The sequence below is a fragment of the Pseudopipra pipra genome, chromosome 7 (genome assembly GCF_036250125.1).
Source record: "Pseudopipra pipra isolate bDixPip1 chromosome 7, bDixPip1.hap1, whole genome shotgun sequence".
In the NCBI taxonomy this organism is placed as follows: Eukaryota; Metazoa; Chordata; class Aves; order Passeriformes; family Pipridae; genus Pseudopipra; species Pseudopipra pipra.
Genome location: NC_087555.1, coordinates 629,117 through 651,029, shown reverse-complemented (window position 1 = coordinate 651,029; position 21,913 = coordinate 629,117). Strand labels below are relative to the sequence as shown.

General features: G+C 39.7%; 1 protein-coding gene across 1 annotated transcript in view; it reads left to right on the top strand.

Moving 5' to 3' along the window:
• COL3A1 (collagen type III alpha 1 chain) overlaps positions 1-18,762 on the top strand; it is a 50,781-nt gene extending 32,019 nt beyond the window's left edge. Inside the window, exons 19-51 of the mRNA XM_064660145.1 lie at positions 71-124; positions 263-370; positions 1,578-1,631; positions 1,761-1,859; positions 2,700-2,753; positions 3,092-3,190; positions 3,343-3,396; positions 3,549-3,602; positions 4,118-4,171; positions 4,520-4,573; positions 4,764-4,808; positions 4,899-4,997; positions 5,085-5,192; positions 5,689-5,742; positions 6,731-6,784; positions 6,889-6,942; positions 7,564-7,617; positions 7,841-7,948; positions 8,123-8,176; positions 8,674-8,727; positions 10,069-10,230; positions 10,356-10,463; positions 11,246-11,353; positions 11,753-11,806; positions 11,989-12,096; positions 12,727-12,780; positions 12,891-12,998; positions 14,201-14,254; positions 14,484-14,591; positions 15,235-15,514; positions 16,022-16,209; positions 16,343-16,585; positions 17,590-18,762. Of these exons, the coding sequence (XP_064516215.1) occupies positions 71-124; positions 263-370; positions 1,578-1,631; positions 1,761-1,859; positions 2,700-2,753; positions 3,092-3,190; positions 3,343-3,396; positions 3,549-3,602; positions 4,118-4,171; positions 4,520-4,573; positions 4,764-4,808; positions 4,899-4,997; positions 5,085-5,192; positions 5,689-5,742; positions 6,731-6,784; positions 6,889-6,942; positions 7,564-7,617; positions 7,841-7,948; positions 8,123-8,176; positions 8,674-8,727; positions 10,069-10,230; positions 10,356-10,463; positions 11,246-11,353; positions 11,753-11,806; positions 11,989-12,096; positions 12,727-12,780; positions 12,891-12,998; positions 14,201-14,254; positions 14,484-14,591; positions 15,235-15,514; positions 16,022-16,209; positions 16,343-16,585; positions 17,590-17,736 (3,090 nt within the window). The 3' untranslated portion in view covers positions 17,737-18,762. The remainder of the gene's footprint in view (positions 1-70; positions 125-262; positions 371-1,577; positions 1,632-1,760; positions 1,860-2,699; positions 2,754-3,091; positions 3,191-3,342; positions 3,397-3,548; positions 3,603-4,117; positions 4,172-4,519; positions 4,574-4,763; positions 4,809-4,898; positions 4,998-5,084; positions 5,193-5,688; positions 5,743-6,730; positions 6,785-6,888; positions 6,943-7,563; positions 7,618-7,840; positions 7,949-8,122; positions 8,177-8,673; positions 8,728-10,068; positions 10,231-10,355; positions 10,464-11,245; positions 11,354-11,752; positions 11,807-11,988; positions 12,097-12,726; positions 12,781-12,890; positions 12,999-14,200; positions 14,255-14,483; positions 14,592-15,234; positions 15,515-16,021; positions 16,210-16,342; positions 16,586-17,589) is intronic.
• The last annotated feature ends 3,151 nt before the right edge of the window (positions 18,763-21,913 follow it).

Here is a 21,913-nt window from a genome sequence, read left to right as displayed (position 1 = left end):
ATATCACGTTTACTTTTTAGTATTTTACCCTGTTGCTACCCATCTTTTAACAGGATTTTCTCTTGTTTAGGGAGACCCTGGTAAGGATGGTGCAAAAGGAGATCCAGGCCCAAAAGGCGAGCGTGTAAGCAATTTTAAAATGCGTTCAGAGACTTCTTCAAGGAAGTCTGAACTCTGAATCACTCCCCATACAAAAAAACCCTTTTGGGGTTTTTTGGAGACTTCTGCCTTCACTGGTGGGCTTGGGTTTTGTCGTTGCCAGGGTGAAAATGGCACCCCAGGAGCTCCTGGACCACCCGGTGAGGCAGGACAAAGAGGGGCAAACGGTGAGCCCGGGCAGAACGGTGTACCCGGCACCCCTGGAGAAAGGGTAAGGTGCTGCAGGTCACCTGCACGTGAAGTACCTTTTGAGTTAAGGCAGAGACAGCAAATTCGGGTGTTCAAAATACTTCCGGGAGAAAATCTGGCTCCTTGTCTCTTCTTGGCAAATTCCAGACGCAAAACTGGGTTATGAAACTGGGCAGAATTGTTGTCCAGCTTCTCCTCTGAATTGCAGCACTTGGATCTATCTCAGCCTGAAATAAATTAATGCCTTTCAGGTTTCAATGTTGAAGAAGCAGTGATCTTATATATCTGGAAGTTGTATCAAAAGATTTGTGCTGAAAAGCACCATAAACTCTGAGAACTACAAGGGGGTATAAACAAAACAAATTTCAAAATTACTTCTCAGTTAACAAAAATAAACAGTTACAAAAATTTCAGCTCCAGAAAGTGAAATTAATGCAAATTCTTCCACCTTCAAGATATGTCTTTATGTCAACATCTCTATTGTCAATACCTCTTAAATGTCTATAGCAGCAATATTGTCAGGATGTCTTCTATGTTATAATATCTTTACTGCAAACAATCTTTTTAGCTAGTAGATTCAATAGTGTTCTGAAGACACTCTCACAAAGGAATTCCTGAATTTATTTATTTTACAAAATAAATAACAACATCATTACAGATTTTAGATTTCTGTTCCCATCTGAACCATCAGCAAAGTTGTGCTAATCTATTTATAACTCTTAACTTAATAATTGATTGCAATATTTCCTTGAAGCTATGAGGAAACCAAAGATGCACAGTGAACAAATTAATCATACTAAATACATAAATGGGGTACAAATTAAATTTTACAATTAAAAATTTTTGTAAGCAATGAAGATAGTAGTGAGTGCAAATATTAAAACAATAAACCAGAGCTCTTCTCAGTATTGAATTAGAGGATATAATGTATAATTGTTTGATACTGAATATGACATTTTTTTTTTTATTACTTTAGAAAACTCATAAATAATGATGCAGAGCCAGTTAAAATAATAATGAGTAGATTATAATTTCAACAGGAGGGTTATAACCAAAGAGAAAATAATCTATAATCCTTCTTACTGCAGTAAAATGCCACTTCCACCTTTTTCTTTTCATTAATTTTCATAACAATGTGTCTAATGGTAAATAGTTTAGAAGAAAAACCCATTTGCCCATTACTTATGCCACGTTGCCTGTGATCCACAGTCTGTTCTTTTATTTGGTAGGGCTCCCCTGGATTCCGCGGCTTGCCCGGTAGCAATGGACTTCCAGGTGAAAAGGTATAAATCTTCCCCTAAAAATAAAAAACCCTCCAAGCTTTCAGAGAATCCGTGTGATTTTGAACGGAGAATCTCGGATTCAATAGGGTGCTGGTTTCCTTGCTGTGACTTCCCACATCTCTTTTCTAGGGTCCCGCAGGGGAGCGTGGGAGCCCAGGTCCCCCTGGCCCCAGTGGACCTGCAGGAGAGCGCGGACAAGACGGAGGCCCAGGTCTTCCAGGAATGAGAGTAAGACAGGACATCTCCAAGAAAGAGAGAGAACCTCTATTAAGGATGACTCGTTGGAGCTGATACGATTGAGGCGTTTTTATTTAAATACATTTATATTTAAATTATTATTTAAATAGACCTTAATGTTTAAACAGTTAAATTATATGTCTGTTTATATATTTCAATATAGCCAAGTCTTACATTTGTTGCTTGTTTGCAATTAAAGCAAATAAGCTGTTGGTCAGGCTTTCAAAGATTTTTGGAGGTGGCCTCACAGGTGATACTCACAGGATGTAAAAATATATAAGTGTTCATAGAACAACGGAACAGCGTTCTGTGAACTATGCCAAAAATTAACAACTGCTGACAACAAATATATTGAAGTTCAAAAGCCCAACTGCAGGCTGCTGGGAGCCAAACAAGGTTTTATTGGAAGTGAAAATTAATTATTTAAAATGCAGCAAAAATAGTATGTAGAAAAATAAGTTAATAAAAAAGTGTTATAAATTGTGCTGCTTTAGGTAGAGGTACATAGTCAGAATTGTTTCATTGCTTGATTTTTTACCATCTGAAATTAGTTTTCTTCCCAAATAATGAAAGAATATATTTTTTGTGCTTGCTGATTAACGTGCCATGTCTTGTTTATATCCAGCGCCCCTCAGGAAAAGCAATAAACCCGTAATGAAAAAATATTTTAGACTTCTCCATTTTTCCCCTTCATGGGATGGGAGAAATGAGAGGACTTTTAATCTTTATTAAAGAGGATTAAACCAAACAAGTAGTTTCTATATATTTATGTATTGAAACATACTCTGCATCTTAAACCAAAGTGTAACGCTTTTTTTTCTTCAATTGCAGGGTTTGCCTGGAATTCCAGGAAGCCCTGGAAGTGATGGGAAACCTGGCCCTCCCGTATGTACACTGTGCAAATATTTTATGCTAGTCCTCCTACTTGACCTTACCCTCATCCCACAGTATCTACATGACAGGTTGTTATCACAGTCAGATTAATTGTCTCCTTTTTTGTTTGTTTTAGCTGCCAGAGCCCTTTATCTGTATCATTGTAATAACGGCCTGTAAATCCTGTCATTTAGTACTGTTAAAATATGGAGTATACAGGAGATGAGTTGAAATACAAAACATATTTAAGTTTTGAACCACAGTGTCTCACCCTCACTCTCCCTTTGATGGTTATTCCTTTATTTCACCTGGGAGATGCCATGACTTCCTTTCTTTTCTCCTTACCCCAGGGCAGTCAGGGTGAATCTGGACGTGCTGGTCCCCCTGGCCCTCCAGGCCCACGTGGCCAACCAGGTGTAATGGGTTTCCCAGGTCCTAAGGGCAATGAGGTGAGTGGGATTTCTCCACTTCTGTTCTGATGCTTGATCAGTCAAATGTTAAAATAAATTGCTCCATACTGGGGCTATCTCATGCTGTGGCTTCAGGTTGTTGTCTACTGACCAGAACAAGTATTTCAAATGTGATCTCTCTCTTTTGTAAGGGTGCACCGGGTAAGAACGGAGAAAGAGGCCCTGGTGGACCACCTGGAACACCTGTAAGTTTTGTCAGCATTTTGTTTAATAATATGATAATTTAATAATTACATAATATGACAATTTAATAACGGCATAATATGAATAATAATTTGATGAGTCTTATAAAAATGGTATCAACGCCTAACCATGGCCTAATTTTGTCTTTGTACAGGGTCCTGCTGGGAAGAATGGTGATGTTGGCCTCCCAGGTCCTCCAGGACCTACTGTAAGTGTGGTGGCCCTGTATGAGACGACGAACGATTATTGCCAAGGGGGTTTGTCATCTACAGGTTGACACTGTGACTTTAGGGGAAGGAAAATATTTTTAATGATATATAGAAATCTCCTTTTATGAAGACAAATAGAAGAACTCTTATTTGCCATTATTTTAATGAATTAATACTCAAAACTTCAGTAGGATAAACTTGAGTCAGGTACACCCTGGCACAGATTGAAATGAAAAGCCAATTTAAGAGCTCTCAGAGATCTAACACCTTTTCAAACTGAAGCACGTCTCCCTTTAATGTGTATATCAACTATTACCGAGTAAAAATGTGTCTGGGGAATCACATCTAACAGTTGGAGTGGGAAGAGCAAATACCAGAACAGCAAGGTCCATTAGTCTTTGGGATTATGCAAAGTCATCATCGGATCATGAAATGAAGGCATAGATTAGAGGTGGTGTTGAAATGTTGTCAGACAAGTTTATGGCTTTTTTTTTTCTCATTTGTTCGATTCTAGGGTGCTTCTGGGGACAGAGGAGAACCAGGACCAGCAGGCCCACCCGGTCTCCAGGTGCTGTGTGTTTATTGCTTTCTGATTCCTTTCAGTAGATTAAAACACACAGAAATAAAAAGATAATAAAGGCATCTTAACATTTACATTGCAGTGCACGTCATCATATTTTGAAGTAAGACAGATCATCCACTTGACAAAAGTTATTACTTCGTATATCATAATTGCAGGCTGGGTGGTTGATTTAGATTGTGCAACATAAAACCCACAGCTATCAAATTGGCACTTCTGCCTTTGTAAAGGATTGGAATGATTTGAGTGCACATCTTTGGGTCAAAAAAAAAAATTACAAGATGGAAAAGGCATAACTTATCTATGTAACATGGATAGTACTGTTCCTTCACATAGGGATTGCCTGGTGGACCAGGACCAGCTGGAGAAAATGGGAAGCCTGGAGAACCAGTAAGTAGTAATTCCTTTTATTTAATGAGATGTTTTTCCTATATTACATTTCCAAATTCAGTCAGTTCTCAGCTCTATTCAGAGCAGAGAAGTCTCATTTTAGGGATAATAGAGGGGAGAAACAGGATGCCAACCACAATGGAGATTTATCAAGTGCATGGATAACTTACACTTATTTTCTCGTAACCAGGGGCCAAAAGGTGATGTTGGAGGACCGGGATTCCCAGGCCCTAAGGTAAATAATAAAGCAACTTTTCTGAATTACATGAAAGAATTAACACAGCATGAGCTTGAAAACAAAGAATAATGCATTTCTTTGTCACAGGGTGAAAATGGTATCCCAGGTGAACGTGGTGCACAGGGTCCCCCAGGGCCTCCTGGAACAAGAGGTGGGCCAGGTCCTGCTGGTACAGAAGGTGCCAAGGTACCCACCAACTTTCTTGTTTTCCTGCTATTATGTATCTCATTCAGGTTAATCTTGTTTTTCTAATTATTTTTTCATACTCCTTAGGGTCCTCCCGGACCACCTGGTCCCCCTGGAGGCACAGGACTGCCTGGCTTACAGGGAATGCCAGGAGAAAGAGGAGCTTCTGGAAGTCCTGGACCAAAAGGGGAGAGGGTAACACAGACACACTGCCAATTTTATGCTAATTTAGTGTTAGCTTCCCACAAAGCACTGGGTTTGTTCATGTCTTCACTTTTGGCCTGATTTCAGAGGTGTAGATTGTGTAGCAGCACTGTTGAGTTAGCAATGTGATATGGGTCCTATATGCTGAAAAATATGGGATTTTCCCCCTGCTTTAATATATGCTAGATATTTTGCTGTGCTAGATCTCTTTGGGGATGGATACATCAAACCAGCTAATAAACTATGAGAATAATTCATACCACAGGCAAACAATTTGGCATAGGCTTCATTTTGAATCAATTTGGGTTCTTTTCCATCAAAGTATGTAGTATCTGATGCTGAATACTGGGCAGAATGTCATCCCCAATTTTAGATTTGTATGATCTCAATAAGGAAATGTGGTTATTGAGAGACCCTCAGCACGAGGTCCTTTCCCTTCCCTTATGCTTGCTTTTGGCTTATGCTTTTTGCATCTTACATCTCCTAGGGAGAACCTGGTGGCAAAGGTGCTGACGGCCTTCCTGGTGCAAGAGGAGAGAGAGTGAGTAACCTTTTTTAACATCTAACAATTTATCCATTAGCTTCACACAGTCTTCACTTAGAACAGGAATAAACTTAGAGTTGCAATGAATAAGTACTGTCTAAGAGGTGTAAAGTAGTAATCTCATTGTGTTTCATGCCAGCAGTGCTAAACTAGTTTTGTAAACTAAATCAGACTTAATACTAGTTTTTGTGATTACCGTTGCTTGGGTAAATATAATGGAATTTTTTGAAAGCAGAAGATCACAGTTAATTGGGGCAATGTTTTGGAGGGGAAGCAATCATATAGAAGTAGAGAAAATCTATCTGACTGATGAGAATGCAGGTTTATAATGAATCACAAAAGGACATCTATAGGAAATGTTCTCACTCAGGATACTTCTACAGGTTGCTGCATATGATATATTTTGCATCTATATAGCATATACACATAAAATAGACACTTGAAATATATACATATATATCAAATCAGTACCTGAAAGCAGTGCATCTATCAAAATAATGAGGCATGAAAAATACACCAGTGCAGCTTGGTTGAGTTGGAAGAAATACAAAAAATTTATTTCAAACCATAAGGTACACATTAAATTGTCAAGAAAAAAAAAACTCAGGGAGCCAGTCATGAGATATTGAACATATACTGAAGAAATGTGGATTAGTTATTTATATGAAAAGTTAGGGCAACGGGTAACTTTTAGTGTATACCATTGAAAGAGGCCTGTTAACTTCAGGTGGGTTTGAATTAGGTTTGGATGGCAGGGAAAAGGAAAAAAGTTATCAATCCATTGGAGATCTCTCAGTTGCAAAATGGTGTGAACTTAGACTGTCACTCCAAAACATAGTTTGCAACAGCACTCTGGCATTGTAGACTCTCTTCAATTTAAATATCTCTAGCAATCTGTTTATACTGAGACATAAATGACACTGATGAAAACAGAGGTAGCATTGTCATATTTTGATACAAAATATGCTCTTTTCTTGTTGTTTAGGGCAATGTAGGTCCCATCGGTCCTCCTGGTCCTGCCGGCCCACCTGGAGATAAGGTAAAGCACCTCCTGCAGTGACACGTGGTGCAGTAAGAAGTCCCAGCAGTAGCTGTGTCACGGGGAGCAGACAAACACCCAGTAACCATCCTTGTTCCTTACAGGGGGAGACTGGCCCAGCAGGTGCCCCAGGCCCGATGGGTTCCCGTGGAGGTCCTGTGAGTGACAGTACTTTCCTTCCAGTATAACTTGAGCGTGGCTCCTGTAGCCTGGTGTAGACATCAGTGCTGTACCTGCCCTGTCTGGAACTCATGAGGCTTGAGCTGTAAATAAGCTAAGCACATTCAGATGCTCTTGACTCCTGGGATTTATAGGTACTAAAGAAGCCTTCAGAAAATCAGTGCTTTTAACAGCGCAAAGGGTTCGGAGGGCTGTGCTGATAGCTCAGGGCAAGAGTGTGAGCAATAGTGGTGTCCATTTTGTCTTACAGTTAAGTAAACTTTTAAAAATACCCTTATATTTATTTTTTTTTATACTGATAACACAGCACATTGGGATCTCAGTTGGATCTGGGAAACACCATGGGTTGTTCTCAGGGTTTATACAGTTGTAACTGAGATCACTCTGTCAGGCTCTAGATAATTATCATATTATCAAATAATTCCTGTTCTTAGCATTCAGGAGCAACTGTAGTTTTGGAACAGGGTTTTTTTTCCTTCAAAGGCTGATAAGACAAAGAAACTTCAGCAGCATCAATAGGAGTGTTCTCTAACCTGTAGGTTATCTTGAAAAGCTTATCTTTTTAACATCTTCCATTGCTGACATGCTGTTTTCTACAGGGTGAGCGAGGAGAACAAGGTCTTCCTGGACCTGCTGGCTTCCCTGGAGCTCCAGTAAGTACATCTACCACTCTTTCTCTACTCAGTCACATGCAGAGCAACATGACTTTGTCCCTAACTTTCTATACTGGCAGACCAAGAGAGTTCAATTGCATTCACATTTAATTTAATGCTTAAATTCCCTTCAGAAGAGTATCTGGATAAGGTTTCTCATCGCAGTGGTACCATCTGCTTTTTTTTTTTTGAGTAGTAATGAAGCAATATAATTTTTCTTCAGGGCCAAAATGGGGAACCTGGTGGGAAAGGAGAGAGAGGCCCACCTGGTCTGAGAGGAGAGGCTGGACCACCTGGAACTGCAGGTCCACAGGGCGGCCCCGGTGCACCAGTAAGTCTTTGCTGTCCCTTATTGCAACAGAGAGGTTTCTTCAGCCCTCCCACAGCCTCGAGGCAGCCAGGCCCCCCCAGGTGCAAGCAGCTGAACTGCCTGAAACTTCTTGACACTCACTGTGATTTCCGTCTTTATCAAATCATTTTGCTTTATCTGCTTCCTTCCATGTAGGGTCCGCCCGGTCCCCAAGGAATAAAAGGAGACCGTGGATCTCCTGGAGGCCCTGTGAGTATCTCCTTGATTTAGTCACTGCTAAATGTCTCTGTCTATTACAACAAATACGATGTAAATGAAAAAAAAAACCCTTCAATGACTTTAGTATCTGCTGTTCAAGAATAATTAAGGTGTTCTAGAAGGAGTAATTAAAGTTGAGGTGTTTAGTGGTCTGGATTACACTGGTTTTAATATAAGTAAGGTGACAAAATAGCTTTTGGCACAATGACCCAAGGCTCTAAAATGGCTTATCTCAACAGTTATTATATTTACTTGTCATCTTTTCCAAGCTTCTCAGAGCCCCTTAATTCACCTCTGAGGAGCATATGTGATCTTCAACTTCAAAAAAAAAAAACTATTAAAAAAATTTGCAGCAAAATTGTAAAAACAGGGAACTTACAAGCAAAACAGCTAACTGTAATTCAAAGTCAGATGGTGTATAAAAATCAATTTGTTCATCTTTTTCCAGTCTTCAGGAAATGACAACTAAAAGTATTGATCTCTTACAGGGTGCAGCTGGTTTCCCTGGTGCTCGTGGTCTACCTGGTCCCCCTGGTAGCAATGTAAGTAGTCTTATGCCCCTTTTATTCTTACTTTGGGAGTATATTTATGCATATATTAATATAATAAAATATATTATGCAAAATCTTTCTGAATATGATGTTTGGACTTAGGGAAATAAATCTGCATAAGGAGTTTACTCTCCTTATCATATGGAATAGCAATTCATTCACTTAACTTACTGTCTTGATACACCTTCTAGCATGTTTTTTTTTTTCCAAAGCCAGACAGTGAAGTCCTTCTCCTGGATCAGGTCCTTGAGTATTTCTGTTGGTGGCAGACATCCTGTCTTCTCTCTTGCTCTTTTATGATGCAAGAAATACTCAATACTCATTTTGAACTGGTATTCACTTTCAAAGCTATATCTCGTAGATAATTGCTGAGATTTTTTTCTAGGTACCTGTAGAATAAAATGGCATAAGATTTAATTGTTTTGGGATTAACTGAAATCTTTCTTAAGGCAAAGTTTCTTTCTTATGGTGTGGCTTCATCTGAAGTTTAATCTACCAGTCTGCAGTGTCCTATTATAAAAATACATCCTGATGCATCCATTAATTCCAAACTTTTCTATAATATCTGTCTGTGAAGAAAAGCTGTTTCTTAATATCCTTCCATGTTCAATGTGTGCCTACTTTTGACTCCCACTGTAAAAATTAGTCTGATTTTTGATTCTTTAAAAATTAAGAAAATAAAAAGAACACAAATGCATTTGACCATTTTAAAAGCAAACTCTTGTTGTATGGTAACTGAGATATAAAGAAAAAAAAATTCTTTTGTATTTGGATAAACAGATTTTAATTTTCTGTCATAGTTACAGGCAGATGAAAATTTGAATATTACTGAACAAAAAGGAAAAGTAGGATTTTATTTAAGGTATCATTAAAGTCAACACAGTTCTTTCCATTGATTGGCTCAGCTAAGGTTTTAATGAAAGACATTTCATCCTGTACATGTCCAAGACGCTATGTTAAAGGTATCTGGCAGCAGTGACTTAAGAAAGCAGAAGGATCTGCTACTCTTTCCAATTTCTGTGGCAGAGCCTTGGGTAAGGAAAATGTATCCTGTGTTGGATCCATTACAGCCACTGGGCATCCAGAACCTGCAGGTGTTACATTATGCAAACCGTATGTCCAGACAGCAGGGATAAAAAAACACCAACTTTGAGAGTGATACATGAAAGGATTCTCTTACAGCACTGGATCAGATTTGGGTGCACAGAGGCTGGACCCTAAATCTGCCTTCAGGCAACGGCTCAGGTCTGGCTGACTTTCATAAGAGCAGTGCCAGCGTGCGGCTGTTTCAGATAACTCAGCTCACACTCTTCTTTTTAAAATTCTTTTTAGGGTAGCCCAGGTCCCCCTGGTAATGCAGGGCCTGCGGGCAAGGATGGGCCTCCTGGACCCCCTGGTAGTGCCGGTTCTCCTGGCGGTCCAGGACCTGCTGGAATCAGAGGTGAGCCCGGTACACCAGGGGAAAAAGGGCCACCAGGCGCACGAGGAGAAAGGGTAAGTACACCTTCAGCCAGGGGCTGTGACACCAACAGACTGGGATTATGTCTGTCAAGAATAAGCGAGCACCTACGGAGTGTTACAGACGCTCATATTGATTGATGTGACCTTTCCTCGATCAGGGGGCACCGGGTGAGCCAGGTCCTCAAGGCATTGTTGGCGGCCGGGGTAACACGGGTTTGCCGGGTCTGCGTGGCCCAAGCGGTCCACCTGGGATGGCAGGAGCCAAGGTGAGAGCCATTCACTGCAGGGACAGAAAAAATAATGAATGTGTCAGGGGCAGTGGGGGGGAGGGGTGTTTAATGCTTTTTAGTCCAGAGACAACAGAATTTACAGTTATTTGTGCTTACATCCATAAGATCAGGCTTTAGAATGTCTGGCAACCAGCAAATGTGGCATGTGAGGTTGTCTTTTATCCCTGTTATCAAGTCTCATATCAGATTATCTAGAAGTATAGAAGATGCTTCACACTTTTAAGGAGGGTCAGGGAAGAGGCTATAAACTCTCCTTACTACAAGATCTGAGTCATAGTCTCACAAGTTGTGAGATAGATACAAGTTGTGTATCTTTGCTTCATTGTCAATGTTTCTTGCTTAAATATTATGACTCAAATGGAAAAATACTTTCACTTTCAGAATACTTTTCACCTTCAGAAAAGGTGGTGTGAGGCTTAGTTTATATTTTATCAGTAATACAGCAATAGAGCAGTTATTCTTTTTAACGGCTTTGGCTATTGTTTTTGGGCACATAAGACATAGCCATTTATTATTTCCTAGCTGACAAAAAACATTCCTTGAGTTCAATGGCATTGCATGAATGCTACCAGCAATGAAAAGAAATCATGTGGTCCAAGTTTTTATACTCTCTTGTTTATTCACAATCTCCAAAACCACACTGGCCCATCATTTTATTAGGTCTCCTTAAAAATTACTACATAATTAATTCGATGTATAATACACTGGTATTTCATAAGTACATTATCTGTAACAAAATCCTTTCCCTTTTTGTTCAGGGTGAAGATGGTAGACCAGGCACCAACGGTGTCCCAGGAGAACGTGGTGCCCCTGGTCCCCAAGGTCCTATTGGACAAAGAGGCTTACCTGGAGAGCCTGGCAGGGATGTGAGTGGATGTGATTTTTTCCTGCTAGCTTGTGAGTTACTAAAGGGAGACTCTGGGAGGATATGAGCTTTAGGGTTCACAAAGCCTTCCTCAAGTGCCTGATGCACAGGGGTCTGGGCACATCACACTCTCATGTAAGGTAGCATAGCCTGCTTTCTCTGGCATCCCCTTCACTGCCTGTGGGTATCATCTGTCTCACTTGGAACTGAACAAGAGACTTGCACTGCTTGTATGCCTGCAAAATAATGCAGGTCTTACAGATCTTTTAGGGGCCACTCCACCTCTACAAACTCTTCCTGCTAGAAAACTCCTTTTTTGATGAGCATTATTTAAGCTCACTGGGAAACAAGCTCTTTCATCATGCAATTTGTGAACACACTATACCCCTCTCTTTTGCAGGGTAACCCTGGCTCCGATGGCTCGCCTGGACGCGATGGATCCCCAGGAGGCAAAGTAAGAAATCATCAGTATACTTAGATTTCCAAATAAATGACACATGAGATGCATGGCAATATGCACAGTTCTCTGCTATCTAATTTGTTCCTTGAATCTCTTACGCCCAGTTGAAAATACTGTTTATATTGAGTTCTGCAAAACGTGACATTTATTATCCTGTCAACTGTTACTGTCTGCAGGGTGACCGTGGTGAAAGTGGCTCTCCTGGCGCTCCAGGACCCCCTGGTCACCCTGGACCTGCAGGTACTGCTGGCCCACCTGGGAAAGCTGGTGAAAGAGGATTTCAGGTAAGACCAAAGTAAATCGCTTACTGCTTATTTATGTACCTTTCCTATGCAAAGTCCATTTCATGCAGTAATAAAGAGGAAGTTTTGAAGAGTCATACATTTCTTACTGTCATAGTTTCTTGCCATTGAGGACCTCTTCCATAACCATATCAAGGGGAAAGACATCTCAGGTTATGTTCCTGATAACTATAGAAATCAAGCTCAAAATTTGTGTACTCCATAGGATGCCAAAAAGCACATCATCCCACCGGGCCCTGTCTTAATTTCCATCCCATCTGGTGCCCATGCAGCACAAGCAATGTTATTTATTTAAACTGAGGGAGTACCTTTGGAAGTCTTGAAGTTATTTCTCACAAGTGCTGACACCAGCACAGCCTGAGCACTGAGCACCTCACAAAGTGAAGAAGGGCTCTAGTGCCTACAAGCAGCTGAGTAAGGCTGGCATTGGTAAAAAGGGGATCTGGTCATGATTCTTGCTGATTATAGAGTGTGTGTGTGTGTGTGTGTGTGTGTAGCTTTCTCTTGTTTCTAAATAGCTGCTGGCTTTGAGTATTCTGTTTATCTGGAAATAAAAAGGTGGTCTAGGCATCCCCAAGTGATCCATGTCATTTCATTCTTATCATGTCACAGGGTCCACCTGGCCCTCCGGGCTCTACTGGTCCTGCTGGTGCTCGTGGTCCTGCTGTAAGTTATATTTAAAGTATTTGTGATATCATCCATTCACTGTTCCCTGTTATTTGGGCATTGCTCTTATCTCCTTATTTTTTCCTTTTGTTGCAAATCTACTCTTACAGGGTCCTCAAGGTCCTCGTGGTGATAAAGGTGACGCTGGTGAACGAGGCGGCCCCGGCATAAAGGGTCATAGAGGGTTTCCTGGTTCCCCCGGTCTACCTGGTCCTCCTGTGAGTATTTTGTATTGATTTGGGAACTACATCTGTTCTTAGTTTCTGTGGTTTAGGTCTGAGGTGCCTTGTTAGCCTCAACTAATTTACTGAGGAAGGAAAAAAATTATAAAGAACCTGTGTAATTTGACTGTCAAATGTGTTCAAAAGTCCAGATTCTCTGAATGAACCTGAAAGAAGCATTAACAGAAAAGTGGAAGAAAGCTGGTGGGAGCTGAAACTGGGTTTACTATAATCCCTTCCAATAAACACTTTTTGAATTATTTACATAGGCTATTGCTGATTAAATTAGAAAAGGTAGAAGTATGGGTTGAAATATCTATGTGTATTAGAAATCCATCCTAGGCAGACAATTAAAGCTAGTCAGAATCCAAATACCTTTCTTCTGTCATGTATCTTTTATAGGAAGTAATATTAGGGCAAAATGGGCATGAAATTGTAAACTACTGAATTGTAAACATGCATTACCAATTTGAGCAGTTCTTAATAGCTAGAAGAATTGATGGGCAGGAATAGAAAGGCATTCCCTGGATGTTTATGACAGATAAAAATTTAAAGAGGGATTTATACACAAAAAACTATTAATAGCACTCATGACACAAGTGAGAATCAAGAAACCAAAACTCACTCAATTCATCTACGAAAGGTGGCACAAATACCAACATATTTAAGAACACAATATAATCCATTCTCTAATTTACAATATGAGTAAAAATCTGATAAATTCTCATTTACACAATGAGTGCAAGATGTTCAATAATTATTAAACAAATTGCTTAATTCTTTGTAATGCATATGTAGAGCAAATTTTAAATGCATTTGAAAACATGAGTTTTTGTCAAATTATTTACAATATTTCACTGGTAATATGGTTAAAACTGCAGCATTTTGAACCTATAGTTACGTATTCTTATTAAGATAAGATTTCATCCAAAGCTCATTGGTGTCAATTGGCTTTCTTGCATTTTGGATAACACATCACTAATATGTTTTCTTATAGAGAACAACTGAGTTTTTTTCTGGTCAAGGAATGTCAACCATTCTCTCTGATATCCAACATAGTCTTTTTACAAGGATGTGTTTCATATAATCTGAAAGATGTTTTCGATGTCTTTATTTAAGGTATATAAGTTATAAGGTATATCCAGCTAGTTGCAAAATATTAGCAGAACGTGCATGACTGACTTTTCTTTTTTTCATAGGGTCCCCTGGGTCCACAAGGTGCACTGGGAAGTCCAGGACCTTCAGGTCCAAAGGTAAGAAAAACTCATTACCTAGCCTAACTGCAAGGAAAAATCAGACTGTTTGGTTTATATATATATATTTATTTTTTTTTCATTGACCATCCTAACAGAAAGAGAAAACACCTGAGAAATTTTACAGAAATGTTCGACATATCTCACAAAGTATTTCTGAATTTGAGATTGCCTCATAAACTCTCATAAACTATTTTGACCATACTATTTGTGTTCGTCGTTGTTCTAGGGTCCCCCAGGACCAGCTGGACCACCTGGAAAAGAGGGTAGAAGTGGATACCCAGGTCCAATTGGTCCTCCTGGCCCCCGTGGTACCAGAGGTGAAAGCGGCCCTGCCGTAAGTAAACAGTGCACACTCACATAGACAAATATTTAGGGAATATTCAAGAAATGTAGGGTGCTCTCCTCTTTAAATATCTCCCTTGGAAATTCTGTATTTCATGGACAGAGTCTGTGGCAGGAGGTATCTAGCTATCAATGCTAAATCCAGAAAAATACAGCTCATTTGTAGTTTAGTGTAACTACTGGTGCACTGGGCATCGTGTTAATCTTGGATGATCATTGACTTTTCCACGTACAGCAGGATCTCCATTGCGGAGCACAGACTCCCTTTGTCTCTTGGAAGCTATGAAACGGATTTTCTAGACTCCTCTGGAGTGGCCAGAGCTGCAAAGGTCACTCTCATAATCACCTCCTAAAGCCAAGAAGTGGCCATTCTCTGGATTTTGGTGGAAAGGGTTTCTTCTCCTTCTGACAGCCCAGACCAAAGAACAGTCACAGCTTGACAAAATTAGGGCAGAAAAATTCCAGTCTTAGGAAAACACAGGCCTGGAAACTCTAACAGACATTAAACATCTGTTTAATTAATGAATGAGTAAATAAAATGTCTATGTGAGAACTCTCTTTTTTTTAAGATTAGGGCAGACCTTTAGTTTTAACCTATGATCTCTGTTCAGGGCTACATTCATTATATTTTTTAGGGTCCACCAGGCCAGCCTGGTCTTCCTGGTCCTTCTGGTCCTCCTGGTCCGTGCTGTGGTGGTGCAGTTGGCCTGGGTGCTGGTGAGAAAGGTCCAGTGGGCTACGGGTATGAATATCGAGATGAGCCAAAAGAAAATGATATCAATCTGAGTGACATCATATCTACAATGAAATCAATTAACAACCAGATTGAAAACATCATTAGTCCTGACGGGTCACGGAAGAATCCAGCTCGCAACTGCAGAGATCTGAAATTCTGCCATCCCGAGCTCAAGAGCGGTACGTTTAGATTTTATTTTCACCAGTGGTAGCAGGTCTTGGGTGTTGGTTTGTTTGTTTTGTTTTGTTTTTTAAACTGAGTATTTAAATGCAGTGATCTGCTATAAAAAATTTTATTTTTTTTTTGAACAAATATCCTGATAAAGATGATAAACATAAAAATAATTTTAAACTTTAAGTAACTATACATTTAAACAGTATATGCACTGATTTCAAGCCTATTCCTTACGTCCTTATAAGTGAACATATGTTTAAATAATTTTAGGGAATAAACATCACAAGTATAAGTTCTATATTTATTTCAAATGTCAGTCCCATTACAATATTCACATGAACCCAGTATATTTTTATATCATCTTATTTTCTGTGGTATCTCTTTGGTTAAAATTAATATGGTTCCTAATTTAGCTCAGGAATCTGGCATAGAAATAAGCTTTACCATCGTGCAGTCAGATTCTTCTCCAAATATATTAAACTCCTTAACGTTTTGGGGTTTTTTACCTCTAGGGGAATACTGGATTGATCCAAACCAGGGCTGCAAGATGGATGCTATTAAAGTATACTGCAATATGGAAACTGGTGAGACATGCCTCAGTGCTAACCCTGGGACTGTGCCAAGGAAAAACTGGTGGACTGGTGCAAACAGTGGGAACAAACACGTTTGGTTTGGAGAATCTATGAATGGAGGCTTCCAGGTGAGAAACAACCACAGTTAACAGCCCATATTGTACATCACAGCCTACTAAAAAATAAATAGGTGAAATAATCATGATGTAGGCTGTCCCTAGACATGACTAAACACTGTTGTATATGTGTGGCACTCTGCAGTTCAGCTATGGGGATCCTGAGCTTCCCGAGGACGTCTCAGAAGTTCAGCTGGCCTTCCTCCGCATCCTCTCCAGCCGTGCCTCCCAGAACGTCACCTACCACTGCAAGAACAGCATTGCCTACATGGATGAAGCCAGTGGGAACGTCAAAAAGGCTCTCAAACTGATGAGCTCTACGGAAAGCGAGATCAAGGCTGAAGGAAACAGCAAATTCACATATGCTGTTCTTGAAGATGGCTGTACGGTAAGTAAACAGGAATTTACTGCTGTAGTTTGATAAATAAGGCAGATAAATAAGAAGGAGAGAGCTTTGCATGGCCTGGGCAAGGAAAGAACACAGCTGCCCCTAATAGGGGAAACTTAGATCCTGTACACTAGAAGTTTCATTCCCATAGCAAGTGTAGAAAGTGAGGTGCACTTCCATTAAAACATTTGCTTTACACGTACCTCCTTGCTTTAGAGTCAACACACTGAAGTCACAGTCAACAAGTTTTAATCCATCCCATGTCAGCTCTAAAACTAACCATACCAACAAATCAAGGCTAGCTGATTTGAAGCCATGGGCTGTGATTATGGGAAGGGGCAAACGCAGTTATTTTGCAGATCCAATATTGCTTCCCTGTGCCTTCTTCACTGCAGCAGAAAGCACTGGAGAGGAGCAGTAACACCCCTGAGCATGCTGGTCTATCAGCATCTGCAGCCTTTCCAGTAACAAATGCAAAACACTATTACTGTCCACATTTTCTCCCTCCTGGTGTTTAAGGTTCCAAAAGGACAACAAACACTGTATGCTAAATTTGCCATTTAAGGATGTGTGAACATATCTACTTCACAGCCACTTCATGGTCATTTCTCTAACACCAACATGAAGAGCTACCTCATCACTGCTGACACTCTAGAGGCCAAAACCACTTTTACAGAGTAGCCATTTGTACCATCTCTCAGCACAGCAGAGCACATTTCAGTCCAAAGTCAGGATGCTAGAACTGCTCCAGAGCACTTTACTGTCCATCAGGATTCCAACCCTTTTGAGCCACAAGCCCTCACACAAACAGTCCAGAAATGAAGAATGCCTTGTCCATATGTTCACTGCCACAGAGACTGCAACCAGTTTTCACGGGGTTGAAAGGGACACGTTAGTATGGAAATAGAGAACATGAAATCTGATAAACCGTGGGATGATTTTCACATTGCCCCAACACTCATTTCTCTAACATTTTTTTTTCCCTCTTCTTTTTAACTTCACAGAAACACACTGGTGAATGGGGTAAAACAGTCTTTGAATACAGGACACGCAAGCCAATGAGGTTGCCCGTGGTTGATATTGCACCCATAGATATCGGTGGTCCTGATCAGGAATTTGGTGTGGACGTTGGCCCAGTCTGCTTCTTATAAATCCAAGATTCTGCTCTTTCTGAAACCCCAGCAAACGGATTCACACTCCAACCATGCTCCTTTGTTTAAGCCTTGTCAGCTAGTACAGGTGACCATCTGTATCCCAGTTATTTATTAACAAAATTTCTGGGGGAAAAATCAATTTGATATCAAGGGTTGTTTTTTTTTTTTTGCTATTACACAAAATACAGTAAAAATGCTTTTTGCTCTATTTTTTTTTTACCAAATTCCATCTTCAAAACATGTCTCCGTGGTGCTATAATACAACTTCAACACTTAATAAAACAACACTGTGTTCTATTAGTTGAATGTTAGCCAATTTAAAAAGCACTGATTGCTCCCAGTACCAAAGTTTACCCTTCTTTCCAAGATGCAGTCCATAAAGCTAGGAAGACCTCCCTGTTTCAACTACCTCAACATGGACAGAAACTGGGATGTGTCTGAGTCAAACCAAAAATCAATCAAATCAGTCAAAACACATTGGACCCAGTGTCAATTCCATAGAATCATTTGGTACAAAAACATCTATTTCTGTACTGATTAGCTGTGAAAAGTACAGTATACTTTAAGAGTTTAATACCTTAATGTCAGTAGTCACCATAATTTTATTGTTGGATTGTATTCTGTTGTCAAAGGTGCTTCTCTACTTTCCTGTCATTGCTGGTCAAGACCACTAAAATTAGGGAAGTGTAAAAGACTAATATGATGGTGCTAATGTATTTTTCACTCCTAACTCTGCAAGTCAGGGTTATTGACTTGCTTAAAAACCCAAAAATGTAAAGGATTTAAAGAATTGTAAATGTCTCCTGTCAAAGATAGCCATTGGCATGTCATAGTTGAGAACTTTCTCCCTTCACTCTGTAAAAGTCAATAAAGATGCAAAATTGTGAATTTCTTCTGTCACGTTAACACATTTATAGTGTTGAAGGTTAACCATCTTTGTAAGCTTTTATATGGTTGTTGGTCTATTCCTTACAGAGACACATAATAAAATATCTTAATAAAACTCCTTGTTGTTTCATAAAACTGACTATCTTTTTTTTTTTTTTAAGTTTACTATTTATATCTCTTTGTTCAAGCAAATTAACAAGGCAGGACACAACTCTGGTACCACTTCAGGTGATTTTTTCAAAGATAATTCGTTTGAAGGAAACCCTGGTAATCCTAAGGGATGCAGTTTATGGCACACTACTAGGAACTTTTCTTTCTTACTTTTCCTACTCCTCTCTGTCCAGTGGCTCCTTTTTGCAAGCCTGGTGAGCTCCTCTATCCACACAGATGCAGCTCTTTGCAGCAAGATCCAAAACAGAGCCCATGCACCAAGGCAATTATATTTTCTCCAGTTTGGAGAAAATATAGCCTTCCCTCCCCAAAAAACCCTCCTCAGTCTAAATAAATAGGCTGTCGTGGGCTACATAAATAAATGGTTTAAGGGCAGGCCAGAGGCACCAGCAGTTTGCCAGAGCTGACAGTTTAAACATCTTGATATTTTTTATGTCCACTAGAACTGCACAACCAAGTGATCCCCAGATCTCAGCAAAAATTTAAGGAGAAGCAATTACTACAGTAGTTTGGCAGGGTCTGAGCTTGAGGCCACAAGAAGGAAACAAGCCACACAAAGGAACCCAGGCCAGGAAACCTCTCCCAGAGGTAGATGCTGATAGATGCTACTCAGTCTTTCCCATGGAGGAAGGTGCAGAGCCTGCCCCCACATCATTAGCACAACCATGCATTGCTCCACAGCCCAGGATCATTAAGGACCCTCTAAAAACAAGGTCAAACAAAAATTAAGGATTTAAAAAAAAAATTATCAAGTTCTTAAAAGTTCTTGTTGACAATTATAGACTATGCATCCTCTGAGAATACATTCTACTTGGACCAAACAGAAAAAAATGAGCAGAAAAATGCCGGTTTTTAAGAAATCTCACCGTATTTGGGGTTAAGCCAAGATACTGCCCTGCCTTGGCATTGCAGAATTTGGACGTGGCACACAGAACAAAAATAGTGAGGGTCTGGGGAGACCCTCACAGCACGAATGCAGCATCAACACAGGCACAACTACACTTAATGCAACATAAAAGAATAGTGCCAACAACTCATAAAAAATATTGGCTCTTTCAGGAAACCTCCTCATTTGATGGTGAAAATTGAATACTGTTTATGGAAGATGAGAATTACATGTGTGTAATATTATTGCATGTATGTAATACTATTAATCTGACACAAATTACATTGAATTAGCTGACTGAAGTTTTATGAAAGCAGCTGGTAAAAATGTTGGCTGCTGGAAAAATGCATTGGAAACACCTGTTCTTAATCCCCACAGCAGAAAAAAAAGTAGCTTTTGTTATCCCTGTTGCTATTGGGGCTGGGTGGATGGCTGGGAACAATTACTCAACCTTAAAACTGCAGTTTTGGGGGCTATTTGCTAAAGCACTCATAGTTGTCAAGTCTTTCGTTAATAATTTCTTCTAATGAAAGGTGATTACTGGAACATTTGTAGAAAACACAAAGAAATAACCAAGACCAACATAAAATAATTTACTTGATCCAAAAACGTTGTGATTTTTTTTTTCAGAGGGTCACCCATTAAGCTACCATGACCCTCGTATGTCTGTACTTTTATATTACCACATTTCTCTTTGGAGAAAACAAGACAAAAAAAAGCAACAATAACAAAAGCCACAAAACCAAAATCGAAACAAACAACACCCAGCCCCAGCCAAAAAAAAAAATAAACCCAAACAAACCCCAGACAAACACGTAAACAAACTAAACCCTGCCTCAAAGGTTTGCCTGGCTCATACCAAGAGCTCAAGACATCACTAATTCAGTTTTTAATACTGCATTGAAACTTCACCTTTCCAATTACTCACAGGCTGTCACCTAAAGGTGCAGCTCTTTTGCAGGAGACCAAGCTGGTGAAGGTGGACTGGTTGGCAAGTGGATTAGTTCATCTCCTTTCTACATTCTTTATGGAAATGATGTTTAAAACACTCCAAAATTTGACAGAAATCCAGCAAATTTTCCTCTAACAGGAAAAGTTTGCTGTCTAATTAGACCCTAATTATCAACGAATTATAAACACACTTAGTTACTCACTCCTCTTCTTTGGCTTGTGGAAAAAGCAAATTTCTTCTCTTGTTCCTAAATATATTGTCCAATAATCACCTCACAGGAATGAGCAACAACTTCACAAGAAAGATAGTCCCTTGTACCTGGTTTTCCATTTTGGACCACAAATGCTCTCCTGGGGGCAGGCAGGGCAGGGGTTAACACAGGTGGTTCTCAGCTGCAATTCATCACATTCTTCAGGTTTCTCACGATCTTTATTTGATGCATTAACAAGCATTGCCTCTGATTTTAACATGAGCTAAATTTCTGAATAGCAGGACAGCAGGTAGAACAGGATAAATCCAGCCTAAATTTTAAGAAATCGACTGAACTCCCTGGTACCCACAGAGCAATTCTGCTCGAGCAGGCTCCTTTGTGGATATTCTGAACTCCTCAGAATGGGCTTGAAATCACGACAAAACAAAAGCTTTAAACTCACAGCAAGGGATCTAAAGGGAAACAATAATCCAAAAATCAAAATGTTGTGTTTTTTCTAGCATAAGCACACAGGTTGGCCAACTGGGTCTATGGGTCCCCAATTTTTTCAGCATTTCGAGTTCAGCTTTTGACCTGCTGGTTTAGTTTTACATTTTGTCATGATTTTTAAAACAATAATACCATCATTGTCTAATGCTATCATTTTTACCCTGTTTTCCATGCAGTATTTGCACACTTGCAGGAAATCTTTTTTTCTTTCTTTACTATTTCTACATTTCCATTAAGTTTTGCTTTTCCTCTTGCAATTTTTTTACTTTCTGTCCCTCTAGGATCCTCCCTCAGTGAGACCAACTGCCCATTGATTAATAAATCTTCCATATAGCCTTGGTTTCTTGAAAAAAATAATTAAAATACCCATAGATTAAGAGAGTATTTACCTGTCTTTGCTCAATCTCAGGCAGCTACAGGGGAGAAAAAACCCTAGGGCCCGCATCCTACAGTAGTAAATAAAAATAATGGTTTTTTTCTGCTCTTAACCTGTTTTTAGACTCTTTACTTGCCTTAATAGAGGTAGAAAAATGTAAAAATGTAAACTCTTCTTTGTAGCTAGTCTAAAACTAAGGAG